The 16656-nt window shown below is 47.2% G+C and overlaps 3 protein-coding genes across 6 annotated transcripts; all 3 read right to left on the bottom strand.

Annotated features, from left to right (window-relative positions):
- Nucleotides 1-155: 155 nt before the first annotated feature.
- Nucleotides 156-1360, bottom strand: LOC115678932 (uncharacterized). The gene is made up of 2 exons (XM_030602452.2): nucleotides 1058-1360; nucleotides 156-798 (listed from the first exon to the last, which is right to left on the bottom strand). Exon 2 carries the CDS (start codon nucleotides 749-751, stop codon nucleotides 431-433), a length of 321 nt encoding a protein of 106 aa, XP_030458312.1. The 5' UTR covers nucleotides 752-798; nucleotides 1058-1360; the 3' UTR covers nucleotides 156-430.
- A 402-nt stretch (nucleotides 1361-1762) lies between these two features.
- LOC115678943 (protein QUIRKY) lies at nucleotides 1763-5545 on the bottom strand. Its single transcript, XM_030602461.2, has one exon. The coding sequence runs from the start codon at nucleotides 5458-5460 to the stop codon at nucleotides 2257-2259; it is 3204 nt and encodes a 1067-aa protein (XP_030458321.2). The 5' UTR covers nucleotides 5461-5545; the 3' UTR covers nucleotides 1763-2256.
- A 3914-nt stretch (nucleotides 5546-9459) lies between these two features.
- Nucleotides 9460-16477, bottom strand: LOC115678772 (isochorismate synthase 1, chloroplastic-like). Of its 4 annotated transcripts, none has more exons than XM_056319155.1 (16): nucleotides 15639-16469; nucleotides 15342-15533; nucleotides 14438-14712; nucleotides 14023-14140; nucleotides 13794-13910; nucleotides 13511-13657; nucleotides 13224-13298; nucleotides 13079-13147; nucleotides 12874-12992; nucleotides 12709-12766; nucleotides 12056-12166; nucleotides 11813-11897; nucleotides 11266-11363; nucleotides 10986-11078; nucleotides 10749-10829; nucleotides 9583-9734 (listed from the first exon to the last, which is right to left on the bottom strand). In XM_056319155.1, the coding sequence occupies exons 1-15, from the start codon at nucleotides 15783-15785 to the stop codon at nucleotides 10776-10778; spliced, it is 1758 nt and encodes a 585-aa protein (XP_056175130.1). In that variant the 5' UTR covers nucleotides 15786-16469; the 3' UTR covers nucleotides 9583-9734; nucleotides 10749-10775. The 4 variants fall into 4 exon arrangements, with proteins under 4 accessions (XP_056175128.1, XP_056175129.1, XP_056175130.1 ...); XM_030602203.2 differs by having other exon boundaries at nucleotides 9583-9819; nucleotides 10759-10829; XM_056319153.1 differs by lacking the exon at nucleotides 10749-10829 and having other exon boundaries at nucleotides 9460-9819; nucleotides 15639-16477.
- Nucleotides 16478-16656: the final 179 nt, after the last annotated feature.

Below are 16656 nucleotides of genomic sequence, written 5' to 3'. Positions count from 1 at the left end.
TTGTGCGATGTTGGAATTCGCAACTTCTTCAATGGAACCGGGGCATGGAGATGTTGAGGAATTTGGCTGATCAGTGACAAAGAGTTCGGCAGCACTGAAAAGCGGTATGTCACAGCGCATTGTTTTTTACCCTGCCTCTGTTGATACAATAATGATAAACGTGTGCAAATTATTATATAAGTGCGATCACACGATAAGCAGTTACAATTTAGGAATTAAAATCAACGTCGTGACTATTTATTATGTTGTGGCAATGCTACTCTTTGAGACATGTACGCCACATAATTAACTATACCATTCATAGGTGCATCATCTAAGTTTTTATGCTCCAAGATTTCTATCCCTAATTATACAGGTATTTTGTCCTTCCTCTCAATCAAGTTCTGTACATCTTATGCATCAGCGTCTCCATCTGGCCTTGACATGAGCCTTAAGAGGTGGCGGCCGGCGCGGCTTCCCCGCCAGAAACCTTGGCCTTCTGCTCGGCTTCCTGAATCGACTTCAGAATCTCTTCACGCTTCGCCACCAGAGCCTGCATCTTGGCGTCAACCTTCTCGAGCTTCTGCCTCAGCTTTTGTGGGTCTTTCTTGTCTTCAGGGTTCTTTTCCTTCTTACACTCCTTGTCCTTCTTTTTCTTGTCCTTGGATTTATCCTCCTTTTTCTCCTCTTTTGCATGTTCAGCATCCTTGTGCTTGTCCTCCTTCGGGTGCTTGTCCTTCTTCTCACTCTTTTCTTGTGCCGTTTCACCCATGTCGCTCTCCAAATATATGTTATGCGATGTAGGGGATTGTTGCTAACCTAGTAGAAGGACAAAACCACGAAAATTGATGAGAGTGAAAGGGCCCAGCAAACAGAGACGTGCATCAGATGAAGGTTCAGTCAGGTTTTTCCTCATTTTAGTTGAATTTGTTGCTGGGTTGATGCATCATATATCAGAGAACTAGGTATATCCTCCAAATGATTCTGTTATCATTACAGTAGATATAAAAAGAAAGGCAAGATTTTTCACCCAGAGAGAGAGAGAGAGAGACAGAGAGAGAGAGAGAGATTAACCAACCTTAAGTCTGGACGGCTTTGGATCTTCTTTGGGGATGTGAAAGTTGAAATTTCTCTTTAAACTCCGAATTATTTATAGAGATCAAGGAGTTAACTTTTGCTGTTCCAAGCCCAAGATTCAAGCTAAAAAAATGGAGCAAAAAGAGGGGCATGAATTAGAGGGCGAGGCCAGGGATGAAGCTGCTTTCTCGAGAAATGTGATGCTCCACTAGTACAGGGATAAAAACTAGCACTACCTGTACAATTTTTAGAATGCGTTGTGTTTGACTGGCTCAGGACATCAGCCTTAAGGGATGCCACAAAATTCATGTTTCTTTTTAAGGCCAGGAAACATCCGAGGAATCCTCAAGAACACTGGCAAGGCGCACCACGGCGCAGCGACGAATGCGAGAACTTAAACTAGGGTGGCAATGTCAAAAAAAATTCCGACACATAAATCAAAAGCCGGCTACAAAATATTATATTTTACGAGACTCGAAACTAAAATTACGCCCAACTATCAAGCAACTACGAGGAGGGAGACGGTGGCCCTCGCCGAGCCCCTCAATCCAGCATTGCCTTAACCCCGAGGCGCGGATCTCTCTCTCTCTCCTGCGCACGCGTGCGGATACACATTAAACAAAAACAAACATGGCCAAGCACAGTGGGAAAGGAGATAAGCTGCAGCACTACATGGCCTCAATAGTCTCGAATGAACCAAGTGAAATGTGAAAATGGGAACTGGAGAAGGCGATCTCTTTTCCATTCAACAATGTCAGAAACCATCTCAATGGTGGGTTACACCTTTTCATGACAGCAAAACCGCACTGGCTTTTTTCAAAATGTCTGTCCCTTCATTCTGATGAAAAATTTTATAAAAGAGAAAGAAACACTCAATCCAATATGTTTTGTTTTTTTTTTTCCCAACAACACCCCTATTTTCACTGCCTCTCTCCCCCTCCTTTCTCTTATTTCAAAGCCCTTTGAATAGGTTAGTCAATCAATTGGTACACAACCCACAAAAAAAAGAACATCATTCAACTCCCCACCCTTTTCCTCTCTTACAGCGTTATTCTAGGACAACTTTTTCAACGTGAAAACAGTGCCCCTTTGTCTCTTCCCTCCCCATAAAAATCTTGGCCCCTCCCCCTCCAAAAAAATACCATAGGACTAATTTCTACCGAAGTGTCTTTTTCTTTTTTTTTTTCCAAGACTCTAAATCTACATTAGCCGATCGGAGAGACTCGGGAGTCTCCGGAAAAAGTTGAGGCTCGCCGGCGGCATCGGGTCCCTGAACATCGGGTGGCGGAGGTAGTAGAAACCTAGGGCCACCGCCACCATTTTCGGCGGCACCGTGTACAGTGTCAGCGTGATGGCGAGGCACACTCCTATGAACAGCTTCGTCGCTCTCGGGTCCCTCCAGCTCACCAAGGCTTGGACCCTCTCTCCTTGGGTCGCGAAATCGCCCAGGACCGTCTGGACCCGGGCCGCCAGCAGTCGTAACCGATCGTATCTGGCCCGGATGATGTCCGGCGGCTTCGAGCTCGGTATCGTGTCGAATTCCTCATCCAATTCATCCGGGTCTACCGACTCGGCCTGCGAGAGCTTAGTGTCCATCCCGGCCGGTATCCTCGGCCTGAATCTATAGTACCACACCCCAATCAAGAACACGTATAAGAACCCGGTGGGCACGATCAAATCCGGGTACCACACGAGCACCAGGTACAGGACATGGACTAGGACAGTCGTGACCGGGTTCCGCCACCTCCTGATGTCGTCCAACCATTTCGCCAGCCCAATCGCCCATGCCAGCACGGCCACGATCCTGAACCAGTTCGCCTTGCTCTTTCTCATGCTCCATGTATGCGAATCAGCATCCAACATGTACCTGACCACTTCCGGCCCGAGCGGTGGCTCCGACCGCGCAAGCCACGCAGCTACCATCTTGGTGGCGGCCCCTCGAAGCGCCTCCTGTTGGGCCACCCCGAGCGGGCGGAGATAGTGCATCCGCGGCAACAAGGGCTGACCATAGACCATGCAAGTATCCGGCAACAAAGATGGGCAAGCGAACCGGATCGCCAATTCGATCTCGCCCATTTTCCTCAACCCGGTTCTTGTCAACACTAACAGCGGATACGAATTGGTATACACCTTGTTACTCTCCAATGTGGATACCCGAATACAGATCTTCCCAATGCGGCAATCTGGCTTGTCGTCGGACGGTTCGGCAAACATCCGCCAGTTGTCGAAGACCCCGGCGGTGAGCACAGTGCACGGGTCATAGACCTGCCACGTGTACTGCTCGTTCCACCGCGGGTCGAAGCTGTCCGTGATGGTCCGGGTCCGAACCCACTTCTTGCCATACTTGGCCACGCAGTACGCGTCCGTGGACCCTTTACCGGGGCCTTTCGACTTCATGGGCAAAAGCCCCCGGGCGCCGAGGATACCCAGCTCCAGAATCCCGACCGCCGGCTTCCACAGCTGCTTCGCCGTGGGCCGGAAGTCGCTGCACACGTGCGCGGCCTCATCAAGCACGTGATAACCGCCTTCCAAGCACAGCCTCAGATACAATCTGCCGCAGTAAGGCCTGCCTCCGCCGCCGCAGCCACTGCCGCCCCCGCCCCCGCCCCCGCCCCCGCCCCCGCCCTCGAGCGCGAACCACTTGGCGGCCACGTGCCTCTCGTCTATTCGCTGCTCGATGGAGCTAACCGGAATCAGAATGTGCCCGAGGAGCAGAGTCTCCTTGCTCGAACGGTCCTCCACCAGCAAAATGAGCGAGTCCTCCAGTGGCTCGCCGGCGACGAGTACGAGGTCCTCGTTCCAGTGGAACGACGGCGCGTGGTTGCTCATGGACCCACGCCGCGTCCGCACCGACTGGAACCCCAGCTGCGCCTTGACCCTGACCTCCGGCGCCGTCAACGGCGGCAGATTCGGAGCGATGTGGAGGTCCTGAGCTTCGATCACCGTCACCCGCAGGTACCACAGCTTCGGAGACTGGTACACCTTGGAGCGCGTGTGGGCCACGTGCGGCGCGTCGGAGCTCCACGCCTCGGGGAACGCGTCGTCGGCCTGGGTGCCAATCCAGACGGAGAGCTGGACGTCACCGGAGACGCGGCTCTTCTCCGCCGCGTCGCTGCCCTCGAGGCGGTACCACTGCGGGGCAAGCGGGCTGTCGGGCGGGTCGCGGACCGGCACGTCGGAGAGATCGAAGCAGACGCCGCCGAGGAAGCTCTCCGACGGGGAGTCCCAGACGGAGATCTCCAGCGTGGAGCTCGCCGACTCGGGCTTGTTGTGGCCGAGCGCGAAGACCTGGTGCCACTCCGGCGAGTCGGTCGGCTCGCAGGGACGGTGGACCGCCGACTTCGAGCGGACGTAGTGGGTGGACGTGCGGACCTTCACGTAGGGGCTCTCGTTGCGGGCGAGGCCTCGCGCCTTGACGATCCTGATGAACAGGTACTGCATTGGCTCCACCAGATCGTACGGATGGATCCTCTCCGTCTCCGACGCGAATCTCTGGTGGTGCGACGATATCACCCTCGGCGAGAAGTCGCCGCTCGGGGGCCGCCGCAGGACCCTGACCCTCTCGCCGACCCTCGCACCCTGCATCCTCCGCACCTCCGGCGTAGGGTACTGCATCGCCGCCTCCGCCACCGGGGGGCCTGCCGCCGCGTGGTGCGTCTGCGCCGCCGGCGGCATCGCCTCGGGCGGGGGCTCGTGGCGCAGGTGCACCGCCTGGGGCGGCGGCGGCGGCGACTCCTCGATGACGACCACGGGAGGGGAGGGCGACCGGTCGCGGCGCCGCGGCGGGTGGCAGCACTCCACCGCGACGGCCCCCGGCGGCATTTCAAAGACCCTTCCCTCCTCCACCACCATCACCGGCGGCGGCGCGCCCTCGGCGGGCTCCCCGGGGGGAGGCGGCGGCTCCTCCTCTTCCTGCGGCGGCGGCGGCGGTTGCTCCTCCACCAGCTCGTCGTAGTAGCAGATCCTCAGCCCAATCTCGCCGCGTATCCAGCTGAACACGCTCTTCTTCTCCAGCTGGAAGTACACCAGGCCCCCCTCCCCGCGCTTCGCGAACTGGGTGCCGTAGAGCTTGACCCGGCCGAGGAAGTGGTTCTTCCGGGCCCCGCCGCCGGCGGCGAACTTCTTGTCGTTGAACACCTCGACGTCGAGCTCCTCGTACTCCATGCTCTCCGGGTCGGAGACGACGAACTCGAGGGCCTCGTGCCATGCCGGGTTGAGGTCGCGGTACCGGGTGGAGGTGCGCCTCTTCTGGTGGTCGAACTCCACGATGACGTAAGGGCTGGAGCTGCCCTGGCCGTCCTTGGGGAGGAGGTCCCGCGCGTCCACGACCTCGACGAGGAGCTTCCGCACGGTCTGGGGCGGCGGCGGCGTCGGCGTCGGCGTCGGCGTCGTCGTTGTCGTCATGGTGCCATCGTCGTGGGGCTCCGAGGGGTTGGGTCGAAGATGATGAAGAAGAAGAAGAAGGAAGAAGAGGAGGAGAAGGGAGCGCTGATGGCGGAGGAGAAGGGTGGAGGGGTTTGGCTCTTTCTTTATGGGGTAAAAAGCTTTTTGGAAATCTTTCTCCTTGTGATCTTAATTTTCTTCGCGAATTTTGATTTATTTTTAAGGATATATAACGAAAAATCCCAAACCGGTACACATGTTGATTATTTTACCCCGAACTAATTTTTTGACAATAAAATATCTCAAACTGATACACCCGTGACAAATTCATCCCGAACTTTTTTTTTGACCACCAAAAATCCTAAACTGGTACACGTGTGATAATTTTACTCCAAACTAATTTTTTTATCACAAAAAACCCCAAAGCGGTACACCTATGACAGTTTTTGCCAAAACTAATTTTTTAACCGGTAAAAACCCCAAACTGGTATATGTATGAAAAAAATTTACCGCTCGTTAGTGTCCGTTAAATTGGATTAATATCACGAAAAATCACAAATTGATAAACTTGTGACAAATAGATGGGTAAAACCCAAAACCGGTACCTCTGTCAATTAGCACATGTGATTAAACTTAGTAATTTGACAGTAAAATTTAACGGAAACTAACTGTGGGTAAAATTATCACAGGTGTACCGGTTTTGGGTTTTTTTGTGGTCGAAAAATTAGCTCGGAGATAAAATTGTCACAGGTGTATTAGTTTGGGAGTTTTTTGTGGTCAAAAAATTAGTTCGGGGTAAAATTATCACGCGTCCACCAGTTTTGGGTTTTCTGCGATAAAAAAAATAATTTTTGGTAAATTTATCACGGATATATCGGTTTGGTTTTTTTTTTTTGTTATTAACCCTTATTTCTATCAGTTTTTTTTGTTATTTTAATTAATTGATTATTATTTTTTAAATTGTTGTTTTTGGGTACGGTTGGGGAATGTTTGTGGGCTGGAGAGGGAGGGGGTGGAGTGGAGTGAGCTCGAGAGATTCCAAACTGAAGGAAGAAGCCTGTTTGTTCGGCTACTTTCCTTTTGTTTATTCTCCTCCTCGTCTTATTTATTTATTTATTTATTTATTTATTTGTTATAAATCAATTAATTAATAAATTAAGAGAATATTATTTTAATGACGGATTAAATGTAAAAATGGAGGAGGGGGGGTTTAATATATTCGATACCTTCCCCTCCCCCACCCTGTGGTTTCGGAGAGTGTTCTGACGACCCCCGACACTCCAGGATCTGTCTTTGAGCTGCCCCCCCCCCAACCCCCCTGCCCTAACATAGATTTTCTGCTAATCCCATGTTGTTTTTTTTGTCAATTCGGATGATTGTCCTGGACCAGATTGCATCTTAATACATTCCAAGAATGTTAGGACGTCCGATCCAGAAACTTACCCGCGACAAAAATCGGGGCAGTATTTTTTTGAGATGTCCGGCCCCGAAAGCTTTAAGTTAACGGATAGAGGGGACGCGTATTTAGGAAGCGCATATGAACCTCATGGACAGACGATGCAGAGATACTCCGACTTAAAATGATAGTTGGTAATCATTAATTACCATGGATAGTCATCGCGGGATTATAGATCGTGCAATGCGCGCATGACGAGAGGGCAAATCCGAGCCCAATACCGCACCCAAGAGATGTCTCGCGATTTTCCCGGCACGCGGGGTCATTTTCATTTAGCGCCGTGCGAACGAGAAGGCCGGCGGGATCAGAATCGATGCGCGCGCGAACACGGGAACGCTCGTACCGTTAGATATGCCGACCCGAGCACATAGAATCCGGTATACCGAGTGACGCGACGTGTACCTGGAACGAGTCGTTTTGAAAAGTGGGTCGAGTTTATCGGTCGATTTTTTTTTTAGTATACATGGGCATTAAATACAATAATATGACGGGGGGGAATACACGTACGGGATACGCGACATTACCCAGTCATACCGCAAATGAGCACAGAACGAGATGCTCGGGAGTCCTGGCACGGGCAAAGGGCACATGATTCCACAGCGACTTATAATAGCTTGCCCACCCTCCTTTTCGTCAAAAGCTCCAACGTCTTTCGAATTAAAGCTCCCTTGCTTCCACTTCAAAAGCATCCACCTTTATCTCTCTTGGGCCCTCTCCTTTTTTTTGGCCGAGCACCTTATGTTCGGATGAGGGTTTTTACGATTCCGCGGCTTAGCCGTTCGGTCGCTTACATTAACCGTCGGACCGAACCTGTTACGCCGTGAACCCTTCGTCCGATCCCCGCCCCGAACGGTAAAAGCAACGGCGGCGACTCAATGACACTGATACGGGTCGCCCCGTAGGAATTTCCCACCCGAACTGGCTTCGGATGATCCTCGAAATCCTAAGAGTGTCCTGCGGCTTTTCCGCTGGCACAATACAAGACAACATTTTCACCAGCCTTCCTTCTTTTGGGGGCATTACCACCGTCAAATCGGGACCGTTGGCCCACTTCTTCTTAATGATATTTGGAATATTCGAATGAAAGGATTGGCATCCCAAGAGAATCGAAGCAAAGGGAAGGATTTGAAAAGGGTGGGTTCTTCATTTCTGGAGGGAGCTTAGCGCTAGGAGAAAGGAAGCTTCACTCGTGCCTGCGCATGCTTGGCCTCTCGGAAATACAAGCCTTTACTGCTCCTATCCTCGCTTATCCATGGATGGATCGAGTACGTCTCTTTCTCTATCGCTCTCGCATCGCGAATGGGACCATATTGATCTCGAAATCGAAGCTTTTGGGGGGCACAGATCCCCAAGAAGCTTCTCCTTCCCGCTTCGGAGACGCGTCACGGGGTCGGACAAGTCTCTTTTCCTTCAGCGGCCTTTATGGAATCAGATCCCTCTTACATCAAAGTGGATTTTGGAACATATGCTTCCCGCCGCCCCCCTTCTCTCTCTTCTTCGGCCCTTTTTCCCACTCCTTTTTGAACCTCATATGCTTGGTGACCTGTGGATGAGAAGTCTTGCAAAAGGCCCGGGTTTGAGAATATTTGGCCACCAATGGCATGTTTCGGAAGGTCTAGAAGTGGATAGCGTTCGTGCACTTGCATTCAGTTTGAAGCCTTCAGTCCACCTTATTCTAGATGCAAAAGAGCATTCTTTCTGGGAAAATCGATGGCATCGAGCTGATTGGGCAGGCACTCGCTCGACCATCTTTAACATGTGTACTCGACTTCGGTCCTTTTTGGAACTGTCAGGATTACGAAAACCAGCAGCTTCAAGTTCAACGCGGCTGAATGAAAAAGTAAACCAACTAGGAAGGGAATTGAGAAAGTATAGTCTTTCCGAATAAAAGAGAGCAAGCATCTAGTCGGGTATGATGGGGTATGAGAATGCTTGGTTCACAAGCCCCATCCATGCTTGACATGACAATATTCACGCTTCCAGTGTAAAATTGCCTAGAAAGATGGGGGGAAATCTGGACTCGTGGAATACGGATTCAAATTGTTTTCTCAGATCCATGTTGAACTGACAAATGGAGTATGCAGGTCATCCGACTTTGAAGGTAGCAACAGACACTCCTACGATGCAACCTAACAATTAAATGAAGCTTCCAAACGCATTGGCCAGGGACTGGTCCGGACGATGCCAAGGTGTGAGGGGTTCTACTCTTGTGGTCGATGATTGACTTAACTCATTGCCTCCAGCTTTCATTATTAGGATAGAAGCTGACCTTCTATCCCGCACGCCCTGTGCCCCCAAGTTCTCCCCGTATCTTTTGTCTTCCCTGGAAAGAGGGAATACCCTCTAGAAGTTTTAAAATCCCAGTAATCCCGAGATCCAGACAAGAACCAAGATGAAGCCTTTTAAGGACTTTCTTAGGTCCAGAGGGGTTCTATCCTTGTAGTCGATGATTGACTAAACCCATTGCCTCCTGCATTCCATAGTTAGAATAGAAGCTGACCTTGTATTTTACCTGGGTAACAGATCATTGCCCTCCAATTCCGGATTGCAAGGCTGTAATACTATTTCTTCAATCATCCCCGAGAAATCAACTAAGAATGAAAAAATGATTCACATACATGAAGACGATGTCAGACACTGCATGCCTGCACATTTATTTGATTCCAGTTTTCTGCACAAACGAAATGCTCGATACTAAATGAATAAATTTGGAATGCCGATTACGTCTCTTATTTGCGTGACCAAGAGGGACTATGCACCAGAAAGTGTGTGGTAGTACGGAGATCCAAGGAAGACCTAACATCAAATGGAACCTTCTTTGCTGAATCTGGAAGTCCAACTGGAAATGTGAATGAGAAGGATGCAATTTGAGCAGAGCTAGTGACATGAGTAACCAGACTCATGCACTTTGCAGGCGCTCTCATCTGCATAAGACCGAAACAAGTAAAGCAATGTACTTACAAGTGCACATAAACAACGTCGACAAAGAAAGCAAGAACCTCTCCCTAAATAGAAGTTGGAGATACAGGTTCAGAAGTACACTAGATTGGTGTCACTACTTCTGCTCTATGATTGGAAAAAAATGTTGGACGAATGCAGATATGGTCAGTCATCTTCTGGTTTAATGAAGTTATTTCAGTAGGTATATTTTGTTTAACATTGCCTCTGGAAAGATATCCTTTAAAAAAGACTGAAGCATTATACTGGCAGTGCTTCCGAGAGTAGACAAAAAGTGGCAACAAGATGTCCTACTGTGGGGAGTAAAGATACCAAACAAAGACCCAAGCCGGGAGGATCGTTTTTCGAAAAGCTAGGTACAAGATCAATCACTTGAAGAGGCAACAAGATGGGGAGAAGTAGAAGAGCAAAAACTAAAGAACATGGACAACTGAGTATCAATAACCTCTGCATCTGAAATCTAGTGATCTTCAGTACATCAGTTGTCACAGAGAACATGAAACAAACCCTATTCATTATTCACTAAAAAAATGTTTAGGAAACAGACTGGAATACATGTGATGAAGTAACCAACATAGCAAGAACATCAATCCTCACATATACAAACAGACACGTGAATCATTTACAAGAGAAGGTACTTTTGTCCAAGTTGCTGAGTCTATGATAAACTCATGTTTTGAGCCAACGACAGTCATTGCCCCATCTCAGTTCAGCTGGGAGCATTTCAAGACCTCAAAATGCCTAGTTAGGAGGTTGCTAATGGTGGTTCTCAAAACACTTCGGACTGTAATATACACTTATTATGAATCAAGAACACTGCCAACTTGATTGCAATTTCATAGTTATAGTTGAAAAATATGATTCAAGAAGTAACTAAAAGAAATGGAGAACTTACAGTCACTGACCTTTAGTATGCTGATACCTAAGTCATCAACTCTTGTCTTGAAGGCACCTCAAGTTTGAGCAATTTCATGAACTGTATAAACAAATATGAAAATCCTGATTTTCTTGGAATATTAATTTAGTGATGCTAGGAAATCACCTCTCAGAAAGTTCTCGTTCTTCTACCATGTCAAACTTTAAAAGTCATCAACAAAGTCATCTAGACCAGGAGAGCATACGCATCGCATACCTGAGATATCTTGATTTCCAGTTCATCCCACTCGGAAGATGGATTGCTTCCTTCCACTATCCCAGTCCCAGCATAAATTAAAGCACCAAGGCCCTAAAACCCAGCATAAGCATTTGAAATTTTAGGTTAATTCCCCACAACTAATTAATGGGACAACGATGCACTGATTTTCACTAGATAAACCAAAACAAAGAAGCATTTGGATCCAGGGCAACAGAAGAATAGTTTCACTTTAAGAAAATGCATCTAGTTAATTAAAGAGAAAATTTGGGGGGATCACCTTTCCAACCAAAGCTGACCTAATACCAACAGCAAACTCACTCTCTCCTCCTCCAAACCAGCCCACCGGTCCAGCATACATTCCTCGGTCAAATACCTCTGCAAGAAAAGCATCAGGGGAGTATAAAACATTAATATAGATGTACCAATTAGCATTTAGTAGTTTGGAAAGCAAGCACACAGGAAGGTTCTCCTAAAGTGGTTCAGAGACACAAGTTAGCCAGGCAATATTCTCATTCGGGCTGCCAGACACCAGACTACTAGAGCATTCTCTTAGTGTTAATTGGTTTAAAGAATGAGCAAACATTCTGAGAGAAGTATCAGATAGTAGTGTAGCGCGTGCTTTAGATTTGTGAACCTAATTCAATCTTTCTATGGGAAAGTCCACGATTCAATTTATGCAGAGTAAGAAGTCATGACTTCCAACAATCTCAGCAAAAAAACGGAGTTTACATCAAATTCACATCTTTGAAGATTTAAAGCTACCTCACAAATTAGAGGAACAAAAACAAATGGATATGCAACGCTTGGGTTTCAAATGAAGTTACCAGTTTCAGCAATTAACAGCCTTGCTTCTTCTGTTGGAAATCCACAAACTGCTGGACTCGGGTGGAGAGAAGACAAAATGTCAAACTGGCAAAACGATAGTCAGCTAAATTTTGTAATAACCACAAAAAAAATTGAAGAAAAGGTAAATTAAGCTCCGTCAGAACACTCATCGCCATAAGATGATAACAGACGTGTAAAGATCAATCAGGAAAGTATGATTATGGAAGCGGCCAGACTCTCACCTCATCGCCTTCACTTCTCAATGTACCAGCCAGTACAGCATGTAGATGTTGAACTCTAGAAAGTTTTCGAATTGCTTTTCTTGGTTCTACAACCACTCCGCTACATACAGCCTACAAAAATAGCAGCAGAAGTGAATATAGTGTTTTTGCATAGAAACGAATATGTTATATATATGTCCTCAGAGAGAGTTTATCACTACAGTAGCAAAATCACCGTACAGGCTACTTCCTGCGAGATCATAATCATGAAGACGAGGAGAAAACTAGCTTGCGCACTCTCCAAACAAGGACCCTTTTATCAGTGTGTATATCGTCAAGGCTCTGTTTTACCAATTACATGGTCATGCTAGTATGGAGCAAGGATCTGAGGAAACTGAGCTCCCTTCCTGGCTCATTCAAGCAAAACTTATAGATAGTGAGCAAAAAGGAAACATGAGTGTTCTTTTGCTCCTCGCTTCATAAACATCATGCCAACTTCATGCATCCACCCTCATTAATGTTGGCAATGATGGCTTGGGGTGATAACGCAAGATACTTTAAGGCCCATTGGTGTGTAAAGCTACTTTCTAGCTATGAGTAGAATTGACAAGTTATTGAGAAAAACTCACATCATTAACAAGTAACAGCTCGAAAGGAGAATACAAAAGACTTGCCTCTAATTTTCTTCTTATGCTCTCCCTCACTATAGTAAACTCAAGATGGTCCTTCGGACTGAAAAATATGAATAAGAGGAAAATTAGAGAGAAATTAGAAAGAATGCACGTCTAAAAAGTAGCATGCAGTGCTGAAAGGTCTATTCCTGTAGTGAAAATATAGACCTTGAAAGCAAGTCAAGTTCTATTTGGAGATCCGAAGCCCCTGATTCACCTCTAGCACGTGTTCCAGCCAAAGCCTCACTGCTGATACTAAGCCTGGTTCTGTGAAATAGTTGCTCTGGCTATTCACAAAGTTTATCCAAGTCAAAAATAGAACGCCCACAAATCCCAAAGAGAGAAATTAAAATATGAAGATAATCGTAATTACCGTGTTTCCAATGAATGCTGGAGCATTAGGTGGCTGAAGACAAAACTGATAAGCATTTTCCCCTTCAATCTGAAAAATTGGTTTCCACATAAGCATCCTAACTAATGATTAAGCCATGATCTAAGTCCAATATGCCAAATAGTACCTGTAAACAAGCGAGCCATGCTATAGGATCTATGTCTGTAGCAGTAAGGAATCTGCTGCTTCGTGCTAGCACAACCTAAATTCAGAGAGATACGTTGAAAAACCAATAAGATTCCGGTGAAAGGAGAATAAGACGCGTTTTCAGGGAGTAAAAATAGTGAATCAGAACAAAGATGATGGTTGACATGGAACAAGAGGAATGGTAGGCCCCATTGGTACAAGTAGAAGAAAGCAACAGAGTCTGGATAACCACTGGTCACAGCAATGTATGCATGTATCATTCCTTACCTTAATGAGGGCAGAGTCATCTCCATTAATCATTTGCAAAGCTCTCTTCACTGCAAGACCCCAGCAGTTCTTGCTGGGAACGTGATTATTACTTAAGATGAATGCTTTAGGCACTTGCTTTCTTAACTTCATTACAAGTGACGATACCTACAAAATTCAAAACCAATGCAGTCATCAGATGCATTGTCCTTGCACCTATAGTGTGTTACTTCATCATCAGACATGTTGAGAGATCAGTCGACCAGGAAGTATCATATGTCATATCATTAAGATGAAGATAGACCTGGTTTATCGTAGCTTCCAGCGAACTTATGGCCTTTTCCCAAGTCCAAGAAAGAGCATTGTCCCACGCAATAGTAGCTGCAAGCATAGAGCTCTCTTCGAGCTCATCAAACTCAACCTGCCATTAACTAGAAGGGTCTACAATTAGTACTCAGGAGAAGGCAAATCAACACCAACATCCGAAATCGATGGCTCCTAACGCGCCCTTCAAAAGAATGGCACCAGTTTACCTGAGGAACAATGAAGTAGAAAGAGCCGAAAGCCTCCCACTCTGTCGACACATTCGATCTCGCATCAAAGCGAATCGCCCCATAAGCACGGATTAAAGGGCAGCTCGTGGAGAGGAACCTATAAATTCAATGGAAAGGAACTCTCAATTACGGTCAATCGCAAATAACTCCTTCTAATTGGACTCATCTACTAATTCCCCAATCACTCTTCTGCTGAAGCTTCACCTTGCTGAACCTAGTTCATGAGAAAAACAGGAAAAATCGAAGCACCCGGTCTAGTTGCTCATTCGAGTTCATTCGAATTGCGATATATGCAGCACAGAATGACTTTGTTCATGATCTCTAGACTGCATCGATCCATCGAAACATGCATAAGACGGAACAACACGGAGACGCAACTCGCAAACCGTGTTACCTTTTGATGGACAACCAATCTTCATAGGAGAAGGGGCTAACGCGGCGGAAGAACACCGCGGATCCGACGCCGGCGACGCTGACCAGCCTGTGCCCCGTCCGGCGGCGGAGATGCCCGTGCCCGTTGCCGTTGCCGCTGGCGGCCGAGGACGGCTCGAGGAGGCAATCGGAGCAGCTGCCGCCGGCGGAGTTCCGGCCGGAGAAGAAGCAGCGGGGGAGGAGCTGGCGCTGAGAGTGGAGCCAGTCGATCGCTTCGATCTTCTCGTGGATCGGCACCTTCACCGAGAGAAGTCGCAGAGCGAGAGCTGTGAAAAATCGCGCGGGAAGAAGTGTACGTCGTTCCTCGTATTCAAGTGCATCGGGAAAGTATTAAAACTTATCACGAAAATATAATTTAATCTTAAATTTTTCAAAAAATACAATAAAATCTTAAAATTTATTACGAAAGTACAATCAAGCGTTAAAATTTTAAAAAATAATCAAATACTAAAATTTATCAAAAAAAATACAATCAATTTCAAAATTTTCAAGAAGTGCAATCAACAAAAGAACCATTAGACCAGTTGGACAAGTTTTAAAATTTAATTATACTTTTTGAAAGTTTTAAGATTTAATTATACTTCGCGATAAATTTTAAGATTTAATTATACTTTTTAAAAGTTTTAGGGCTCAATTATATTATCACGATAAGATTTATGACTTTTAATGTAATTATTCATTAATTTTTTTTCTCCAATGAATTCAAATCCCGGTAACCAATCCCAGTCGGACACGTGCCTGAACCCCATTTGCCAAGATTTTATCAAGAATGTTATCCGTTGTCAGACTGCGGCAACGTTGCTTTTGCTCTAGTTACAGCGGACGAGACGACGACGGCGCAAGGGAAAAAAAGCCTTTTGACTTGCCTGAAGGCGGATAATGCCGGAGCGGAGACCCAGCGGGCTCGCCTTGAGGCCGGCGACGGCGGAGCTGAGGCGGTCCACGGCGAGGCCTGGTGTCGCCACGGCCGGGAAGGTGCGGGTCTCGGCGGTGCCGATGGGGGCCGTGGGGTCCCCTTCGCAGCCGTTCATGGACAATGAGCATGAACTCTGATGCCTCTGCAAACGAAAGGAAACACTGAACGTCAACTGAGTCACAAAGATTATAGAACTGGAGAACGAGAGAGAAGAAGTGGAAAGCGACGAGCATTGTGAAGTTCATACGTGAGTGGGGAAGTGGAATGAGAGTCTGGAGGCCACGGATGGACCGGAAGCAGAGGACTTGGCGGATGAGGAGGACGACGGCTCCGATGAGTCGATGAGACGTGCTAGGAAGCGCCCTCCTCCTCCCCCTCCAGCAGCAATCGCCATGAGGGAGGAGAGGAGAGACAGAGAGAAGGGTGTCTTCTTGTTTGCGCTCTGCTACTGGCTTGTGGTGATGCTATATATATTCGTGATATTCATGAGCCGCACAGAGGAAATGCCTCTCTCTCTCTCTCTCTCTCTCTCTCTCTCTCTCTCTCTCTCTCTCTCTCTCTCTCTCTCTCTCTCTCTGTAATATATATTTGAAAGTGGTTCTGCTTCTTTTTACCACTGTTGTTGCACGCCGGCACCTTCAGCGCCTTGGACAAACATGATGAAGTCGGCTGTCTTTATGCTTGTGGCTCGATCCTGGCAATGAAGGACCATGAGGAGCTGGCAGGAGGATATTGCCCCATGCTCTGTACGACCTCGGTGCAATTTACCATTGAACACATAACGAGATGGATGTAATTTCATGTGAAATCTTTGCGGTTCGCCTTTCCTAAGTTAGGTACTGTGAATTTCAGACATATTGCCTTGCCAATGAACTGATGGTTTGAAAGGAGTTGTTCAATCAAATCATAGACCTTGACAAACCTTCCCTGCCGCTCATAGGCTGGAGTCACAATTTCATCTGCAGTACACATCAGTTAGCTGTCTCTTAATCATAAAGGGCAAACTTCGTTCTTTTTCAAGCCATACAAAATTGACCCATGAAAGAAGGTGTCGCGCAGCATTCTTCTGATTTAATTACATGATTGAACAAAATTTCGACTTGTCTCGACGCCCAAAGGCGATTTCTTATCCACACTAGATGCTTTGGTTCGTGGACCGATGCCCATTGGAGATGATACGGTACGACAACGGAGAAAAGATGATTGATGTGAGACAACTTAGGAAGGCAAAAGGATTTATTTCATCAATTTTTGTGGTCGATGAT

This window comes from Syzygium oleosum, unplaced genomic scaffold (assembly GCF_021117445.2).
Source record: "Syzygium oleosum isolate NSW1041296 unplaced genomic scaffold, Sole_v2.1 Sole_v2.17, whole genome shotgun sequence".
Lineage (NCBI taxonomy): Eukaryota > Viridiplantae > Streptophyta > Magnoliopsida > Myrtales > Myrtaceae > Syzygium > Syzygium oleosum.
The sequence above is the reverse complement of the archived record's forward strand: the minus strand, read 5'-3'. Positions and strand labels throughout refer to the sequence as shown.

Coding starts and splice junctions, on each gene's coding strand:
- LOC115678943 (XM_030602461.2), bottom strand. CDS start 5,460: ATGACGACAACGACGACGCCGACGCCGACGCCGACGCCGCCGCCGCCC.
- LOC115678932 (XM_030602452.2), bottom strand. CDS start 751: ATGGGTGAAACGGCACAAGAAAAGAGTGAGAAGAAGGACAAGCACCCG.
- LOC115678772 (XM_056319153.1), bottom strand. CDS start 15,785: ATGGCGATTGCTGCTGGAGGGGGAGGAGGAGGGCGCTTCCTAGCACGT. Junction 13,911..14,022: donor TCTACTTCATTGTTCCTCAG/GTAAACTGGTGC, acceptor AGTTAATGGCAG/GTTGAGTTTGATGAGCTCGA. Junction 13,148..13,223: donor CATGGCTCGCTTGTTTACAG/GTACTATTTGGC, acceptor CCAATTTTTCAG/ATTGAAGGGGAAAATGCTTA.